This window comes from Hirsutella rhossiliensis (genome assembly GCF_020360975.1).
Source record: "Hirsutella rhossiliensis strain HR02 chromosome Unknown scaffold00016, whole genome shotgun sequence".
Taxonomy (NCBI): domain Eukaryota; kingdom Fungi; phylum Ascomycota; class Sordariomycetes; order Hypocreales; family Ophiocordycipitaceae; genus Hirsutella; species Hirsutella rhossiliensis.
In genome coordinates this window covers 1,121,629-1,139,570 of record NW_025408682.1, presented here as the reverse complement: position 1 = coordinate 1,139,570, position 17,942 = coordinate 1,121,629, and the positions used below count along the sequence as shown (strand labels likewise).

General features: G+C 58.5%; 7 protein-coding genes across 7 annotated transcripts; 2 read left to right on the top strand and 5 right to left on the bottom strand.

Moving 5' to 3' along the window:
• Positions 1-192: 192 nt before the first annotated feature.
• On the bottom strand, positions 193-1,375 carry HRG_10653 (acyl transferase domain-containing protein; the record flags this gene model as incomplete). The annotated part of the gene is made up of 2 exons (XM_044869123.1): positions 193-1,277; positions 1,333-1,375. The coding sequence occupies 2 exons, from the start codon at positions 1,373-1,375 to the stop codon at positions 193-195; spliced, it is 1,128 nt and encodes a 375-aa protein (XP_044715865.1).
• A 684-nt stretch (positions 1,376-2,059) lies between these two features.
• On the bottom strand, positions 2,060-3,806 carry HRG_10652 (adaptor complexes medium subunit family domain-containing protein; the record flags this gene model as incomplete). Its single annotated transcript, XM_044869122.1, has 3 exons — positions 2,060-3,224; positions 3,286-3,705; positions 3,763-3,806. 3 exons carry the CDS (start codon positions 3,804-3,806, stop codon positions 2,060-2,062), a joined length of 1,629 nt encoding a protein of 542 aa, XP_044715864.1.
• Positions 3,807-9,379: 5,573 nt separating this feature from the next.
• On the top strand, positions 9,380-9,727 carry HRG_10651 (exosome complex exonuclease; the record flags this gene model as incomplete). The annotated part of the gene is made up of 2 exons (XM_044869121.1): positions 9,380-9,488; positions 9,546-9,727. 2 exons carry the CDS (start codon positions 9,380-9,382, stop codon positions 9,725-9,727), a joined length of 291 nt encoding a protein of 96 aa, XP_044715863.1.
• Positions 9,728-10,349: 622 nt separating this feature from the next.
• On the top strand, positions 10,350-11,493 carry HRG_10650 (exosome complex component rrp4; the record flags this gene model as incomplete). Its single annotated transcript, XM_044869120.1, has 2 exons — positions 10,350-10,582; positions 10,650-11,493. The coding sequence occupies 2 exons, from the start codon at positions 10,350-10,352 to the stop codon at positions 11,491-11,493; spliced, it is 1,077 nt and encodes a 358-aa protein (XP_044715862.1).
• Positions 11,494-11,814: 321 nt separating this feature from the next.
• Positions 11,815-13,470, bottom strand: HRG_10649 (aldehyde dehydrogenase family domain-containing protein; the record flags this gene model as incomplete). Its single annotated transcript, XM_044869119.1, has 3 exons — positions 11,815-12,233; positions 12,297-12,667; positions 12,725-13,470. The coding sequence occupies 3 exons, from the start codon at positions 13,468-13,470 to the stop codon at positions 11,815-11,817; spliced, it is 1,536 nt and encodes a 511-aa protein (XP_044715861.1).
• A 1,706-nt stretch (positions 13,471-15,176) lies between these two features.
• HRG_10648 (centromere DNA-binding protein complex CBF3 subunit) lies at positions 15,177-15,639 on the bottom strand (the record flags this gene model as incomplete). The annotated part of the gene is made up of 2 exons (XM_044869118.1): positions 15,177-15,315; positions 15,401-15,639. The coding sequence occupies 2 exons, from the start codon at positions 15,637-15,639 to the stop codon at positions 15,177-15,179; spliced, it is 378 nt and encodes a 125-aa protein (XP_044715860.1).
• A 159-nt stretch (positions 15,640-15,798) lies between these two features.
• HRG_10647 (centromere DNA-binding protein complex CBF3 subunit) lies at positions 15,799-17,349 on the bottom strand (the record flags this gene model as incomplete). The annotated part of the gene is made up of 7 exons (XM_044869117.1): positions 15,799-15,876; positions 15,939-16,078; positions 16,153-16,242; positions 16,391-16,568; positions 16,766-16,857; positions 16,935-17,166; positions 17,227-17,349. 7 exons carry the CDS (start codon positions 17,347-17,349, stop codon positions 15,799-15,801), a joined length of 933 nt encoding a protein of 310 aa, XP_044715859.1.
• Between the last annotated feature and the right edge of the window lie 593 nt (positions 17,350-17,942).

The window sequence follows — 17,942 nt, the reverse complement described above, 5'->3', positions numbered from 1 at the left end:
CGGACAAAGCACCACAATGGGCCGAGAACAAGATGAATAGCTAAAAAATAATGCATCAAGGGCATTGGCACCAGCCTGCCTGCCGAAATTAGTCAGAGCTCTCCCAACACAAGACCGAGGCTGAGGCCAGCCTCGAGCATGAGAGGCATGCATCCATCGAGGAAAGCCCATTGCTCTACACGTCCTCCCTCGTCACTCCTCTTCATCGACCAGCCCGGCCGTCTCCTCGAGCCCCCTCAGCACCTCCTCCACCTCGCTCGGGTCCGTAATCGCCCACACGCCTCCCCCCTTGACCAGGTCCCGGCCCCTGACGCCTACCTCCTTGCCCACCAGGTTGCGCCCGACCTTGCCGGGCCCGATGCCGACCCAGCGGCGCACCTTTTCCTCCTGGTCCAGGTACTTGATGCTGTCCCACCAGCGCACCGTCTCCAGGCAGCCCCGGGCCAGCAGCTCCTTGAGCTCCTCCTTGCTGGCAAAGGGCCGCGCGCTGACGTTGCTGATACACGGCAGAGCCGCGGGGAACGTCACCATGTCGGCGCGGCCGGGCACGCGGCTCTGAGAATTGAGGAGCGCCTGCATCACCGCCACCGCGGGCTTCATGATGGGGCTGTGGAAGGGGCTGTCGCTGTGGAGGCGCACCGCGCGCGGGTCGTGGCCCAGGAACTGGCGCACGTGGGCGATGAGCGTCTTGATGCGTTCCATGTTGCCGCTCAGCACAATCTGGTTCTTGCTGTTGATGTTGGAGATGAGCACCTGCTCGATGGGCGGCACGTCCTCGCTGCTCTCGGCCTTGCTGCCGGCGCTCGAGTGCCCGACAAAGTCGCGGATCGCGTCGATGAGGGCCGCCAGGTACTCGGGCTCCGTGATGACGGCCACCATGCCATACTCGCCGCCGTATTCCTGTATCGCGCGCTTGGTCGCCTCGGACATGGCCTCGGCCCTCTGCTGCACGAGATACAGGCTGTCCTCAAAGGTCAGGTAGCCCCCGGCGACGAGGGCGGCGAATTCGCCGAGTGAGTGGCCAAGTGTCACGTCGAAGTGGTCGGCGACGCGAAAGTCGTATTCGCGCTCGAGAATGCGCAGGATGAAGATGGACGTGGCCATGATGGCGGGCTGGGCAATGGTCGTCTGGCTGAGCACCTTTGAGGGGCCGTTTTGGATGACGTCGGAGAGTCTATAGCCGACGTGGTGGTCCATCTCTTGGACGAGCTGCGACGCGGTCGAGGGAAAGGCCTCGAGCCAGGGGGTGAGCATGCCGACCTTCTGCGTGCCCTGGCCTGCAGAGGGAGTCGTGAGCTTCCAAGTCTGGCAAGGGAGGCTCAGCCGACTCACCTGGGAAGAAGATGGCCGTCCGCGGCCTCCGCCCTTGGGCCATGGTCGACGAACTCCGCCTCCTCGCCCGCACGCCGCCGTCTCGCAGCGTGGCTATCGGAGCGAGGCACCCAGCTGGCCTGACGTCGAAAGAGCAGCCGCGCCGGAGCGCGGGACCGGGGAAGCGTCTCATAGCCGTGCAGCGGCCGGGCAATCAGGCCCATGTATTCATGACTGGTCGACGGCCCAACGAGCGGGCTGTGGCAATCTGGGATGATGGATGGATGTCAGCTGCAGCACGTGGCTCCGACCTGCAGGAGTGCGTGCAGCAGTACCGAGACAGTAACTAGAGATAACCGAAGGGAGCGGCCGATGAGGTACCTCGATAGCGCGGGTCATGACGCGCGAGTGCAAGGTACCGTACCCTCTCCTCTCTCCCCCGGACTGCTGACGAGGGGCCGAGCTGTGGGGAGCTTGCCTGGCCCGAGGTAGGTACCCACTGAGGAACCCCACTGAGGAACTACTACCTATCCAGGCAAACTGTCGAGAGCTGAATGGAACCATACTATATTCTATGCGCATCACTGGCCACTATATTTTATGCGCGTCATTGGCCAGACTCTCCCGTGTCCGTCCTTTTTCTTTCTTTCTTTCTTTCTCCTTGCGCCTGGAACCGTATCATGCCAGCGTCCCTTGTATTCTTCCCATGCAACCCAGCGCCGTCCATCTCGCCGCCGTCGCCGCCGGCCTAGCAGCGAATCTCGACGCCGCCCTTGCTGACCGTCAGGTACTTGACGCCCTTGTAAGGCTTCACGCCCTCCCCCAGGCCCCGGCTCTGCCTCGCGTCCATGACGATGCTCTCTACCTTGAGCCCGCTCGCCAGCCACCCCTTGACCGCGAAGCTGACCGACGCCGAGCTCGGCATCAGGATCTTGTTCTGCGCCGTCTTCCTGGCGTCTTGCTCGCTGCCCTTGTCCTCCTTGTCCCGCCCCGGCTTGGTCGCCGGCTCGCTCTGATACGGCTCGTCGTGGTATGAATAGTCGTTGCCGAAGCCGAAGCCGCTTGGGTCAAACTCTTGCTCGTCGTCGTCCGTCAGCGGCCCGACCACCGTGCACCGTAGTCCAACCTGGCACGCCGGCCCCGTCAGCTCCTTGGCCGGCACGTGCCATTCCAGTACCCTCTCCCCTGGGTTGAAGCTTGCGTCCCCTTTGCTGGGCCGGATATCCGACAGGTTCCTCACGTCCTCGGGAAGCGGGATGGTTATTTTCAGGTCGTCAATCAGAGGGGCTCCCGGAGACCCTAGGTGAGGCCCCCCGAGCCTACCAGAACTGCTGCCTCGCCCGAGATGATTCGCAGACGAGGCGCCCGGGTTGCCGAGCATCTTGTTCACCTGCACCCGAACCTCAAAGTCCGAGCCCACGGGGCCGACTCCCGTCTTCATTTCCAGGTTGACCGGCAGCTTCAGGTTGTGGTGGCTCATGTTGCCGCTTTTCCCGCTCGCAGAAAAGGGCAGCAGGTCAACCTCGTACCCAGCCAAGGTGAAGCGGCCGTCTGGAGGCACGAAGCTGAGCTCTCCCGGGCGCTCTTTCCACCTGTTCAGCCGGACACAAGGATGGAAGACGGGCAGCTCCATGACACTGCCAATGTTGTGCTTCCCAGACGGGCTCGTCAGGTTGACGGTGATGTCAGGCACCCCGGACACCTTGGCCGTGAATGCGATGGTTCCGTTGGCAAAGGCGGCGAGCGGCCTGCCTGAGGGTGCCAGGGTGACGGATAGCGTCTCGACGACGTCGGCGTATAACTCGTTGGATGTATGCCGCACATTGGCCCGCCTCCACGGCAGGGCTGGTGTATTGGAAGCCGCGAGCGAGGGCGTGCTCGGGCTGGAAAAGCTGTTACCCAGGGGCGCTTTGCTGATTAAGTGTCAGTCTTTAAGGGCGCGAGCTGAGCCGGTTGCTGAGAAGAGGGACCCACCCCGGCAGGCTGATGCTTCCGAGCAGCTTGCCCATCCAGCCCTCCATCTCAACCACCTCCCTCAGGGCATTGGGCTCCGTGGTGCATATGGTGCCGGCATCGCACATCTCGGTGAGCAGCTGGGCGACAACATCGTAGTTGTTCTCAATCTTGACGGCGAGGAGCGGTGCGCCGACAAACTCCTCGAGGGCGTCGACAACGCGGTGCAGGAACTCGAGAACGAGCAGGGGCTCAATCTCGTTCGACGAGGTGGCGATGAGCAGCAAGTTGGCGTGGGCGAGGCTGAAGACGAGCGTGGGCGGGCTGGTGTTGGGAAGGTATATCAGGTTCGGCCGCGGCGCCGGGTGCTCGAGATAGAGAGGCAGCAGGTGGGCGGCCGACAGCGGTCTCCCCGTGTACGTGTGCGACAGCAGCGTGCTTCTGCGGAGCAGTCAGTCGGCGGGCGGCGGAGGCCGTGGCGGAAGAGAGAGAGAGGACCTGCTATCGTCGTAGATGTGCAAGGCCTCGATGACCCCGTTCATGCTGACGAGCCAGCGCCCGAAGCCTGGTGTCGGTGGGAGGGAGGGAATCTTCAACGGGCGGAGAGGGGGTGAAGCCGCAATGACGGCTGGCTGATAAGACAAGAAAAATGTTAGTGACGTCTGGCTGCTGACTAAACACAGCGATACTGCCGGGAGCCAATAACGTAATCCACCCCCTTCCCGGTCAGACCCCCTACTCGGTCAAAAATTCCCCACCGACTAGACCCGCACCTTACGCGAGACAAACGGAGCACAATACCACGACATATTTACTCCAAGAGACAAGTAACTCGATTAGGACTATCTATTACACGTACGGGCAGTGTGTTCAAAAGACCTGCACTTACTACACCGTGGTGGTGCACGCTGTCTTGGGACACTCAGCTCTTCTATAAGTCGTTGGTCCCGCTCCCCTTCTTCCCGCCGTCGCTTGGCCCGCTCATCTTCCTTTGCTCTCTGTTTCTTGACCCGCTCCTCTTCCTTTTCTCGCCGTAGCTTGAACCATTCCTCGTTCTCTTGTCGCCGTCGCTCGGCCCGCTCTTCTCCTTCTTGTCGTCGCTTGGCCCGCTCCTCGTCCTTCTCTCGCCGGCGCTTAGTCCTCTCCTCTTCTTCCACTCTCCGTCGCTTAACCCGCTCTTCTTCTTCTTCTCTCCGTTGCTTTATCCTAACCGTGCCCTCTGCAACCGATAGAGTACCGCCGTCGCCAATGTATTCACGGCGCTGTTCTTTCTCTGCTTTCGCCGCTGGTTTTCTGACCGAAGTTGCCGGTTTTCGTCGGCAAGGAGGGCGGCGCTGTGCATGGCCATTTGACATCCTTTGATAAGCTGGTTGATAGCTTGTGAAACTGGCGAGTCTGTATTTTGTGGCCGGCGTTGAAGAAGCCTTTCGGCGTGAGTGGTAAGCTGGTTGACGTTATGCGGAGTCTTGGCTGCTTCCAGGCTCTTGTTGGGACTTGGAGTATTCTTGTCGCCGTGATCGTTACCGACTTTGTCAACCTGAACTTGTAACCGCGATAATACTCTGTTTGGGTCAAACGGAAAAAGGCCTGTTGCCATAAATCCGCTTCGGATATTCGACGGCGAAAGTGCTTGTCGGCGAGCGTCTAAGTACATGGGAAGGAAGTCCTGCTTGTCGATATGATGGATCCCAGCGAGCATTTTCTCTTGAACCTTTCGGCCGTATATGGTTTTCAACGGCGAAAAGCACCCGACATCAAGAGGCTGCAAGAGATGTGAGGAATGTGCAGGCATTTGGAGTACTACGATGGAATTGGCCGTACAGTACTTGTCAAATTCCGGCGTGACGTGACTGCCGTGCCCGTCGAGAATAAGAAGTCGATGCGTACCAACCGTACGGCGCCGTGTATTCGGATCAAAGACTTCCTTTAACCAATTCAAAGCAAGGTCGTCGGAAGTCCAGCCATTCTCACTAACGGCGATATGCCAGTCATCGGGCACTCCTGATTCGTACCAGCTTGCTTGGTGTAACTTGCCCTGGAAGATAACCTTCGCCGGTAAAGCCCAACCTTGGCAGTTGATAGACTCGATCACAGTAACCCATTCTCGATTTCCAGGCTGCGTGAGTACTGCCCGACCTCGCCGGTCAGACCGGGTAAGGACTCTCGCCGTTGCAGCGACTCCCATTTGAAACCCCGTCTCATCAAAGTTATAGACATCCTCGTCAAGAATCCCCATTTCTGTTTCGTCGCCGCGACTCGATCGTACCATCCTTGGATCTTTTGGGGGTCTTCGCATTTGGCTCGTTGGTAGTCGTATCGGCGAGAGTACTTTGCCTTGATTTCGCCGTGGCGGCCAACAAACTTCCGCACCCAGTTTTCCCGACAGGATCTTTGCCTCGCTCGGAAAGCAATAAGTTGGCCATCCGACGAGTGTAAGCCACTGTCGGCGGCATCCTCGCTCGTCCATCGACAAGATCCATTGTACCAGGGCAGTCTCTTCCGTCGCCGTCAACTTCAGGTTGTTCATCTGAGCGTCGCGTCGGCGAATGACACCGCGCAGTCGATCAGATACTGTCGATTGAGGACGTCGTATGCGGCCGCAGCCTTGCGGGTACTTTTGAATTGGCCCTGCTGATAGGCCCTGACGGCGAGCAGGACCCGTTCTTCGCGTGGAACCGATTGGTCTCCGTTGCCGTCATAGTGCTCGGTTTGTCTTGCCATAAGTGTGGGTCGCCGCGTGGAGACTTTTTCTGACCGAGTAGGGGGTCTGACCGGGAAGGGGGTGGATTACGTTAGAGGCGCGGACCCCCGCGCCTTTAAAGTCGGCGCGGACGTCCGCGCCTGTTATGTAAGCCCAGGCGGAAGATAGTCGGGCCGCCCCCTGACCTGTACTCTCCTTTTCTATTGCATGTGGCAAACTGTCGCACAGAGAGCCAGCCTCATATAGCATACCATCTGCGCTCAGAGTAGTTGTCCGCGGAAGCGATGCTATAATCCGCATATTAAGGTCGAGCGCCTGCATGCGTGGTGCTTGGACCCCATTGAGGCCAAAGCTCAAACGCAGGCTGCATTAAACCTCGCAGGCGGCCTCGGTTACAAGGGTTCTGCACCACGTCCACAAAGCAGGAGTTTCCTTTCCTTTGTGTATAAAGAGCTGCTCACTGTCGTGCACTACAGCTAGCTCTTCAAGATAATTCCAATATGGGGCTTACTGAATTCCCTGACGATTGCCTTCCTCCTGAGGGCCAGTTCGACTCGCGAGAGTCTCTTCTTGCCTCAATTAATGCGTGGGCGGCTCCAAGAGGCTATGCCTTCACCACAGGCAAGTCCACGAGAGACCCGCGGTCCGGAAGACGCACAGTCATATTTGCCTGCGATCGTGGAGGTAGACTTGGGGCTCATACAAGCAAGGACCAGAAGCCAGCTGATCGGCAACGGTCTACAAGCTCCCGTATCACTGGATGCCAGTTTTCCATCAATGCGAAAGAGAGCCTTGATAAGTCGTACTGGTATGTCAGGCATCGCCCAGGCGAGGAGAAGTCGGTCCACAACCATGAGCCCAGTCTGCATATTACAGCACATCCAGCTCATCGTGCCTCTCCTCAACTGACCAGTCAGCTATTGGGAACCTCTCAAGCGCTGGCATAGCACCAAAGGATATCCGGACATATATGCGCCAGAGCTCTCAGACTGCCCAAGGAGCGACACAGCAAGACATATATAACTGTATCGCACAGCGCAGACGAGAGCTCCTTGCTGGCCAGAGCACAATGCATGCCCTTGCCAATGAGCTTGACAACGAGGGGTTCCAGAGCCGCATACAGCTTGATCATGATGGCCGAGTCACAGCAGTCTTATTCGCACACCCAGCGTCTCTAGGATACCTCAACGCATACCCAGAATTACTACTGCTAGACTGCACATACAAGACGAACAAATATAAGATGCCACTGCTCGATATGATCGGCGTTGATGCCTGTCAGCGGTCATTCTGTATTGCCTTTGCCTTCCTCAGTGGTGAAGACGAAAATGACTATATCTGGGCACTGGACCAACTCCAATCGATATACGAGTTATATGACATTCGCCAGCCATCGGTTATCCTGACAGATCGCTGCCTCGCCTGCATAAACGCAATTTCCGGTGCTTTCCTGCGTCCAAGTCTCTGCTTTGCATCTGGCATGCGAATAAGGCGGTGCTTAGCTATTGCAAACCAGCTTTCGACCGTGACGATGAGGACTCTAATAGTGATGAGAGGTGGGCTGAGTTCTTTGGGTATTGGCACTCAATCGTGGGCTCGAAAGATGAGGAGACATTTGATCAACAAGTTGAAGAGCTCGAGAAGCGCTTTGTGCCACGATACGTCAAGGAGGTTAGCTACATACGGGAAACCTGGTTGGACCCGTATAAGGAAAAGCTCGTCAAGGCCTGGGTCGATCAATATGCTCACTTCGGCAATGTGGCTACTTCCCGGGTGGAAGGCATCCACGCATTATTGAAGAGTCACCTTAAGAAGTCAACATTAGACCTCTTCGAGGCAACGAGGGCAATCAAGCAAGCTCTCCTCAACCAACTGGCCGAGCTACAAGCCAACCAAGCCAGGCAGCATATACGGATGCCAATTGAGCTCTCTGGAACCGTATATAGCACGGTACGTGGCTGGGTATCACACGAAGCCTTGCGACAGGTTGCAAAGCAACACAAGCGCCTCAACGAGAAAAACACCCCATCTTGCACAGGCAGCTTCACCAAGTCTCGCGGTCTCCCTTGTGCGCACGCATTACAGTCTCTCATAGTGGAAGATCTGCCCTCCGGCTACAACATTTTCATACACATTGGCGCCTTCGACGGGATAACAAAGAGATTGGTCAGGTCCTCATAGAGCCTCGTCGGCGACTAGACCAACTTGTCGCCGCATCAAGGATATCACAGTCATCCACACAGCGCGAGCCAAGTGCATTTGAAGCCATAGAGTCAGATCTACGGCCAAAGGCGCCGCCTACATGCAGCAAATGCCACCAGCAAGGGCACATCATGACATCTCGCAATTGTCCTTTACGCTATAGCGACATACTGCAGCGGGCAGAGGCACGGGCGGCACAGACTGCAGAGACTGCAGCAATTGCAGGGACTGCACAGACTGCACAGACTGTACAGACGGTAGCAGTTCCAGAGACTGCGCAGACTGCAGCAGTCATGGAGAAAATGACAGTTGCAGTCACTACGGTCTCTACAGTCTCTACAGCAATTGCAGAGACTACAGAGACTACAGAGAATCTATTATATGATGACCCACGAGCCATCTATCAGAGGTATGTCAGGAAAGAGACTCTTGGTATAGAGCACAGCCTCGCGGCAGTCTCAAGACCAACCAGGCATACCGAAAGGCAATGGGCTTGCCATTGCGCTACAGCAAGACTGAATATGACTGGTGCCTCGACTGGAAGCAAATGTCAAGGAGCTGCGGCTCGAGGCAATGGACCAAGGTAGAGATGATGGCATACCTTGATTGGGATAAGGCAGAAGAAGAGCGATTAGATGCCCGGGTGGCCGAGGAAATTCAGGTGCAGCCTTTCTCACGAGAAAGAGGTACTGCAGGTATATGGGCTGACTGCGAGAGAGACTCAGAGGAACAGCAGGCATTTTATTCACATATATAAGTGGTGATGATGCCGGCGATGCGAAAATGTGAGGCAGATCGTGAGATCACCGACATGCACCGGCGTGTAGCACTGTAGCTGGCCAATTTTAAGGCGGTGAACTTCCGCGCACCCTCCTTGCCACGCAACAGCGGCGCCCTTTGCGTCACGTCAATCTACCAAATAGGGAAGGCTATGGGTTCGAACCCTAAGGGATATCCTCCTTTGCAATTAATTGAAGCTATATGTATGCAGCAAGCATGCTGTATCGGTGAGGCCGACTGCGAGCGCAGTTGGCGGCGGCCCAAATGGCCTGCCAGGCTTACATAACAGGCGCGGACGTCCGCGCCGACTTTAAAGGCGCGGGGGTCCGCGCCTCTATTGGCTCCCGATACTGCCTCGAGCCCTGTAGAAGATTTGGATGAGCTCCCTCATAGCGCAGTCGGAGCCCCCGTCGAACCGCCGGCCTCGCAACCATGGCAGGCGACAAGATCCCGAGCCTGCACGCCCTCGAGAAGCCCGAGGACCTCAAGGTGCTCATGCGCCAGGACCGAGGCGACGACTGCCTCAGCTGCCGGATTGTCGGCAAGTTCCCTTTGCCCACTTACTTATTCAGATCCCTTCTAAACATCAAGGTTGCAGGAAGCGGCGCCTTTTTCGGGCTGGCTGCGTACAGCTACCTCTCAGGCATGTCGCAGCTCGAGAAGCAGCGCGCCGCCATATTGAAGAGCAGGTCGGTCTTTGGCATCAAGAGCCGCCGGGCCGGCATCGCGGGCATCTCGCTGGGCCTGGCGTGGATGGGGCTATGGAGGGCTTTTCGGTGACATGCGCCGACGACCAACGAACGGCAGTGTGGACAAGCCGTCGACGGGGAGGATGGCTATCGGCAACCATGACATGAGATGGAGGCAAAGCGGCTGTCTTTGCAACTCTTACAGGTGTAATTCAATGTGCAAAGGCCCCATCTACGGACATGAGAGGCCATTCTCACCCGAATCGTTGTCCAAGTGACAGCGATCAACAATTCCAGCCAAGAAAACAGCTGCATAAACAGCACGACAGCGATAAGAAGCATGCTCTACGTAGTTGGCCCAGAAATTTCAGTGAATAGCTCGCATATTGCGATTAATGAGGGTTGCTTTCTGGCCTCGAGTGGGCGCAAGGTGCTTGATTTGCTCCAGAAATCTTGCCGTCCAAAACTGCCCCACCCTTTCCTTCTCTCACCTCACATCTCAAAACACCACCGCCAGAAAAAAAGCCAGCAACCGAGCAGAGAACAACAACCCTCTCCACGACGTGTGAGCCTCTACAACTCCGCAGATACATCAACTGAGCTGCATAAACAAGGGCTCGAGTCAATTCATCAGCGGCTGCTCGACAGCCCCCGATCCAGAGGCACGCCCAGGCCTCTCACCTCACCTCACACACCTCTCTCCCTCTAGCAAAATGCCCATCACGATACTCCAGCCCCGGCCGGTGCCACAGCCACGCCCCCCGGTCGCCCTCGCCGACTCGTCAGACTCGGACTCGGATGGCGGCGCAGACATTCAGGGCGACGTGTCCATGCGCGGCGCCGCCCCCAAGAAACCCCGGCGGGCAAGCCTCGACGACGACGACGATGAGGCCCATGAGATTCTCACGCCCGGCAGCGTCATCACTTCAAACCCGCAATGGATGCGGTAAGCGAACATCTCCCCCCAATGCTATCCTTCCTTGATAATCGATATTCATGTCTTGGTAAACCAGAGGCCACGGCACATACGTCCCCCCCAACTCGTCATCCATCACCTCCTCCCTCGCCGGTATCCTCACCCGCACAAACAAGCTCCTCTCGGTGCGCCCCCTTCGCGCGCGCTACACCCCCGAGATCGGCGACCTCGTCGTCGGGCGCATCGCCGAGGTCCAGGCGCGCAGGTGGCGCGTCGACGTGGCCGCCGCGCAGCTCGCCGTGCTGCAGATCTCGGCCGTCAACCTGCCCGGTGGCATCCTGCGCAAGCGCACCGAGACGGACGAGCTGCAGATCCGCTCCTTCTTCGCAGAGGGCGACCTCGTCGTCGCAGAGGTCCAGCAGCTGCACCAGGACGGCGCGGCGAGTCTGCACACGCGCTCGCTCCGCTATGGCAAGTTGCGAAACGGCCTCTTTGTCTGTGTCTCGGGAACCGGCGGTGGCGGTGGGGTTGTGCGATCGAAGAGGCAGGTCTGGACTGCCGATGCGGCGAATGGCGCGGGCAAGATTGATGTACTGCTCGGCGTCAACGGCTACATCTGGGTCAGCAAACACGTCGAGCCCGACGCCGCCGCCGCCACAGCAGCGGACGCCTCTCCGGGCATCAATCGCTTGGAAGAGAGCGTCAGTAGCAGGGCATACTCGAGCCAAAACGACCACATCGACGTCGCCACCATGCGGGAGATTGCCCGCTTCCGCAGCGTCATCCTGGCCCTCGTCGAAAACGGCCTGCGCGTCGATGAGCACACCGTCACCAGGGCCTACGACGAGGCCGTCGAGATGGGCAGGGAGTCGGTCCACGACGACCTGTACCTAGGAGGAGAAAAGGGCCAGAGGCTGGCGGCCATTTTGTCCGCATATTGACTCTACCGAGGACAGCTGCCCTCTTGTTAGATGACAACTCGAGGAGCAGCGTAGCCTCTGTGCTGGCGCCATATTTACACATTAAGATGTCTGTACAAGTCTGCCTATCCAATCGTGCGGTAGTAAGGGTTGAAAATGCCGAGCATCGGATGCACATCTGGTGCAAAGCACACGTTACGCGCGGCGATTCGGTCCTTGCTGTCTGATGATTGTCCAAGCCTCGTCGGCAGGGCCGCTGAGCGCGTTACAGAAATAGATGACGATAAATCAAAGGCAATGCTACTGGTATCTACAGCTTGGCTCGCGGCGGCTCGGTGCCCTTTACACCCCTAGCGAGCTCCTCTTCAGTCCCAGGACCGTAAGGAGGGCAATGAGGACCCCCCACCTCAGAGCTACGCTCGGGGAGCTCTTTCCACCGAGGCCCAAGACGACGGCGAGCCAGTATTTGAGGCCCCTGATGACATTGCCGTCGCGGTCAAAGTTGGGCTTGGGGAGCGCGAGAAGCCGGTAGCGCTCCAGCTCCTTCATCGAATAGGGCATGTAGCGCGGGCGGAAGGCCTTCTCGATCCAGCCGGGGACGCGGGCAATGGTGCGCTGGTGGCTGAATGCGCGGAAGGAATAGTAGCCGTGGTAGCTGCCCATGCCTGAGGAACCGACGCCACCAAGGGGCGAGGCATTGGTCTGGGCGTGGAAGAAGCCGTCGTTAACGGTGGCGCCGCCCGAAGTAACGTTGGACAAGACTGAACCAGTTAGCAATCGTATTCATGCCCCGCCTCGTCTTATCAGGCAGATGAACTGAGTACCTTTGTTGTTCTCCTCGTCCGAGCCAAAGGTGTAGAGGGCGAGCGGGGTGGGATCGACCTTGTTGGCAATGTCAATAGCCTCGTCGAGGGAATCGTAGGGCATAATGGACCAGATGGGGCCGAAGCTCTCCTCGGCCATCATGCTGTCTTCGGCGTCGTCGACAAGGACGACGGTGGGCTCGATGAAGAGGGACGTCTCGTCGGTGGAGCCGCCCATGACAACCTTGCCCTTTGTGTTGTCGAGCATGGCCTTGATGCGGTCAAAGTGGGACTTGTTGACGATGCGAGAAAAGTCGGGGCTGGCTTCGGCGCCGTTGGGCATGAAGATGCGGTACTGGGCCTTGACCTCTTGGACGAAGGCGGAGACGAGACTGCGGTCGATGAGGACATAGTTGTGGGAGAGGCAGATCTGGCCGGCGTGAAGGCACTTTTGCCAGAGGAGGCGGCGGGCGGCGAGCTTGAGGTCGGCGTGCTTGGTGACAAAGGCCGGGTTCTGGCCGCCGAGCTCGAGGAGGACGGGAGTGAGGGACTGGGCGGCCTTGGTGGCGATGATGGCGCCCGTCTTCTTGCCGCCGGTGAAGACGACCTTGTCAAACTTGAGGTCCAGGAGGCACTTGACCTCGTCGACGGCGCCGTTGACGCAGACGTAGCAGTCGGGGTCAAGGTATTCGTCAAAGAGCTTCTTGAGGACCATGGCCGAATGGGGGGAGTGCTCCGAGGGCTTCAGGACGACGGTGTTGCCGGCGGCGATGGCACCGACGACCGGGGTGAGGTTGAGCTGAAAGGGGAAGTTGTAGGCGCCGATGATGAGGATGGCGCCCAGAGGCTCGTGGCGGATGCGAGGGCGCATGGGCACGTACTGCAAGGGCATGTTGACAATGGACTCGTCCTTGGCCCACTGGTCGAGCTTGTCGGCGACGGTGACGCATTCCGTCTTGCACCAGTCGATCTCGGTGATGTTTGCCTCGAACCGGCACTTGCCCATGTCCTTGCGGAGGGCGTCCTCGATGAGGGGCGCGCAGTCGACGAGGCCCCAGTAAAGGCGGCGAATCTGCTTCTTGCGAAAGGCCAGGTCCTTTGTGCGGTTGGTGCGGTAGGTGGAGCGTATCGTCTGGTGGGCTGCGCGGATGTCGTCGCGAGCCGTCGGCTCAAAGGGCGGCATCTTAACGTCCATGGTGGCGGCGGCGAATGGCGATGGTGACGCGCGCCTTGGCAGCAAGTCTGGCGTCGGCGTCTGCAAAGGGCTCTCACAAAGCGGCGTGGTGGCGCAAGCTAATGGCCGACGCCACGGTAGCGAGGGCAAGGTAGCTGTGGGGAAGAAGCGATTTTGTGTGGAGGATCGTCGGTCGCGCATCCAATGGCGGAGCGGCGACGAAGGGCGTCCGGTGAGACGATGATGGAGGTGAGGTGAGATGCGGTGAGGCGAGGTTAAGGTGAGGCGAGGTGAGGCGAGGCGGGGTGAGGCGAGAGGCTGCTCTGGAGAGAGACAAAGTGCGAAACGATGGGGTTCCTTCCAGTCTTTTGTCGGGGTGGAGAGAGACTAGGAACGGGAGACATGTTGCTCCGGCCGATGTCGATGCCATGCAAGATACCCCGAACCCCGTCCGTGTGCCTGGAGGAGCAACAGAACCTCCGCGGCTCTCCTCTTATTCCACCACCCGCCCTGTTGCTACTTGCTAGCGCGCGCCGCTCTACGTATTTGTGCGTAGATGAGCGGCGAACGGACGGACGGAGTTGCGGGTTAATATGGCCGGCCCGCTCGCATCTATCTATGCGTATGTACATAGAGCAAGTAACCTACTGTACTGCACCCCTCCTCCATTGGAGCGGGATCCTTTCTAGGAATAGTCTTAACGTTCAAGAGAAAAACAATGAATAATAATTGGTATACAACGAAAGTGCCTAAGAGAACATTGAGTGGGACACTGCCAGACGAGGTGTTGAGCCCATTAATAATTCCTACACATTAGTCTTGTGACGCGCGCTGGTCCGTGACATCAAGTGGATGTCACAGGTCCGGCTTTGGTGGGCGGTCAGCGGATTACCCCGCAGATTACCGCCGATTACCCGCTTGCCCTTGACATCACCTCTGCCGGGTTGATGTCATCTTCGGAGCGCCATAAAGCGCGAAAGCCGGGACCGACGACGAGAAAACCAGTTCGACTGGATAGCCTGCGTTTGTGCGATCAGAATGCACCCTGTCTAAGGTCCTACATCCTGTCGGTTGCGAGGTTGCGGTGATTTGAAGCATTTTCTAGCCTTGACGCACTGGAGCTACAGCGACGCTTAGCGGATGCATACCCTGTCTACAGGCCCCCTGACGGCCTGGGGGCACTTTCGCCGCCAAGGTCCTCGGTCATTCTATCAGACGGGTGTTCAAAATCACTGCGCCATCGACTTTTCGCTACCACCGACGTTGAATTGCCCCGACGCACGTTTGTGTCCCTTTTTCGCCTTGCCTGTCCTTTCGGATGGCCTTGAACAACTTATCCAAAGAGCTGGGTCCACCACGTTCTTCGTCCATTTGCCTCGCCACGATATCTTCAGTTAAGCCGTCCGACTGGGCCCGCCTCCGAACCTCATCGATGATGATCTTGCGCGTGGAAAAGTAATTCTTCTCTGCAGATGGCCGCCATCGAGCACCCCAGTCTCGCTCAAGAGAATCCACAGAAGGTATTTCGCCCCAGCCCTGCCGCCAGAGACGCAGCAGCTCCTGTACAGATTTGACAGAACGGGGGAGCTTGAAGCTCGGAGGTTCGCGCGGCCCAGGCGGCTCGCCATGCGCTCTTCCCTGGGCCTGTCCCTGGCCCGCTTGCACCATTCCCTGCTGCTGCTCTAGAGAGAGCGGAGCGTATGTCGGACCGCCCGCTTGCGAAGGGCCTATCTCGGACCTGAGGACCGTCTCTCGTGGAGCGCGGCGCCTCTGTTGATGAGCTCCCGCGATCTCCGCATGTTGACCTGCAGCACCTTGGCCGGGGCTGAAGGTGACGGTGTAGGTCGCCTGCGCAAACTCGTCCAACTTTGTGCATAGTTCGTAAGAAGCCCCAAAGGTCTAGATGTCTTCGCTCAGCTAACTGCTCGGCTGCGACCTGTTGAGTCAGTACTGTGCGCAGCTTCTCCGCAACCACCGGCATCGCTTTTGAATGACCGTGGTATGGCTGTCTTCGTGGTCCCGTGTGCATGTGTCTTGAACTTTGCTGGCGAACGCTTCAAACTCGGGGCAAGAGAAGACCGGATCCTGGAAGATAGGATGGTCGGGGTAGGACTCGCGAAGGAAGACAGCGTCCTGCAGGAGCACCTCTCGAAGCCACTCCAGGAGTTCCAAGAAGGCGCCGGCGGCCATGTTCTGCTCCACCCGAGATCTGAGAAAGGGCTACTGTGGGCCTCTTTCCATTTGTCGAGTTGAGGCCAGACCTGCACGAGTAGCACCACAGGCGGCCTTACGGTGGCCAGGGCACGAAATAAGACCCCGACCATTCAGGGTCAAAGTCGGCCACGGCCCTCATGAATTCGAAAGGCAGGAAGTCAGATAGCAGCCGGTCATTTGGTCTCCGTTATTCCAACGACCGGCTCGGCGGATCTGTATAGTTCAGGTCAGCCCAGGCCAGGGGTTTGGCGGCTTGCCTAGGGCAGATGACATGCCTGGCCTTCATCCACTCCGGCCATGTCGGCGTTTTGCGTCGCGGCCACTCTAGGCGCATGGCTGACCTTGGAGACCTTGATCCCGGCCTTCTTGTAGAACCTGGACGTCCATTCTCGGGCAGTCTGGCCCGACAACGGAGCTGTATATTCGGTGAGTGAAAGGGTCGATGCACCCTCTGAGTTATGGGATTCCGGTGAATGCCATCACGCTTACCTTGAGGCTCCTTCGCCGATCGGCGGAGCACCTTCGTTTCATACCAGTCTTCGCTTCTTTGGAAGACGGAAACCTTTCCGCCTTTTCTACCTGCCAGCGCCAGAAAAGCCAGAACGCGAGGGCGCCGATGAGACAAGACCGCGGATCTCGATGCCGCAAAGCAGATCCATACTCCATGCGGCCGTGCTGGTTGGTCTTCCCACAGTTCATCACGACAACCAGCGCCTTCGTGGTATACCCTGGGCCTTGCAGCCCTCGTTGGGTAAGTCCAGGGGAAAGCAGTCTGCCAACTCCATCGGCAGGCGGTTGCCGGACCGCAGCAGCATGTGGTTCCCGAGCAGAAAGTCCACCTGCGTCCTCAGGGCGCAGGCGATCTCTCTCCTCTCGGACCATGCCACGTTGGTGTGGTCGGGTATCTGCGCCGGCGCATACACATCTCTCAGAGTTCCAACTCCCCTGTCCATGTATTCCTTCCTCTTCCGGCTCCAAGTCGTTGCAAGAATGCTGCGTTTGAGTGCCTTCAGTGCCACTCCCTGTGGCCGGGCCGCAGGATTGACTCCCGGCTCTTCTGCTCGTCGTAAAGCTTCTGTATGGCCGAGACGTAGCCCCGTACAGTATTATACTGTAGTTTGAGCGTGGACTCATACAACTCCAAGTCGGAGTCTGACTCGTATTCGCTACCTCCGCCGCCTACAACGATGGTATCTGCTGGGGGAAGCTGGGTGTTAGTATGATGGGCTGGCTCAGTCCGACGACCACATCCCGTGATCAACATCTGTTACCTGATGGTGCTCTGCGTCTTTTCACGGCCCTCTTGGCTTCCTGAGCCTCGAGGTGTCGTTTTCTTTCATCGGCGACCCTCTTTCCTTTCTTTGGAGGACGTGATGCCACTACCTCCTTCATGAAGAGCAAGAGCTTTCCTTCATCGACCAGGTCTCCCGGTAGCTGTTGGCCCTGTGGTACCGAGGCCGGCCAAACGTCCGGGATCGCAGGCCAGTTGGCTTGACACCACTCCTGTGAGGCGGTCAATGCATGGATCTACATGAAGATTGCAGGGCGCGCATGCGGGCTTGCCTTCCATTCTTCCTGCTTGGGACGATAATTTCGCTTCGTATTCTTCGGCTGGGTGTTCTCCAGATCTAACAGGTAGTGCTCAATGGCCGCCCTGACCCGGGGATCCTCTATCGCGTTTGACATGGTGCAGGCGGTCGCCGTCGCGACGGTGGCAATGGAGGAGGTGGAGGAGGGAGGTGGGAGGAGGGAGGTGGAGCGCAACGCGCGTGAGCGAGACCGAAATCGAAGGTCTCGCGCAGGGCCCCGCGGGCGTGGACCTTCGCTTTTGCCGTCCGATGGCGGTAATCCGACTAAGAAAACGCCAGCCCCGCAGGGACGAACCTTCGAAAACGACATGGTTTTGCATGGGGCGGGGCGGTAATCCGATTACCGGATGACCGGTCGGCCGGCCCCGGGACCTGTGACACCAAAAGCCGACCATCCCCCCCTCCAAGTAGCCCGACCGGCGCCCCACTTTTCGTAGTAGTCAAGCTGACTATAAATCATCATCAAAGCTCTCGCGGGATGTGCGCACAGCGCGGCCGGCCCGTCAATCGATCCGGGCTCTCTGGCTCCTACAGCTGCGTGGGCGTGACCACTCAATTGCCTCCCACTCAACGACCCGGGTCCTCCAACGCCTGACGAATTTGACGATGCCGTAGCCGCGCCACCCTTGCTGCGCGATCACCCCAGCGGGGGCGGCCCACATCCTCCTGGTTGATGACGTCGCGGTCGGG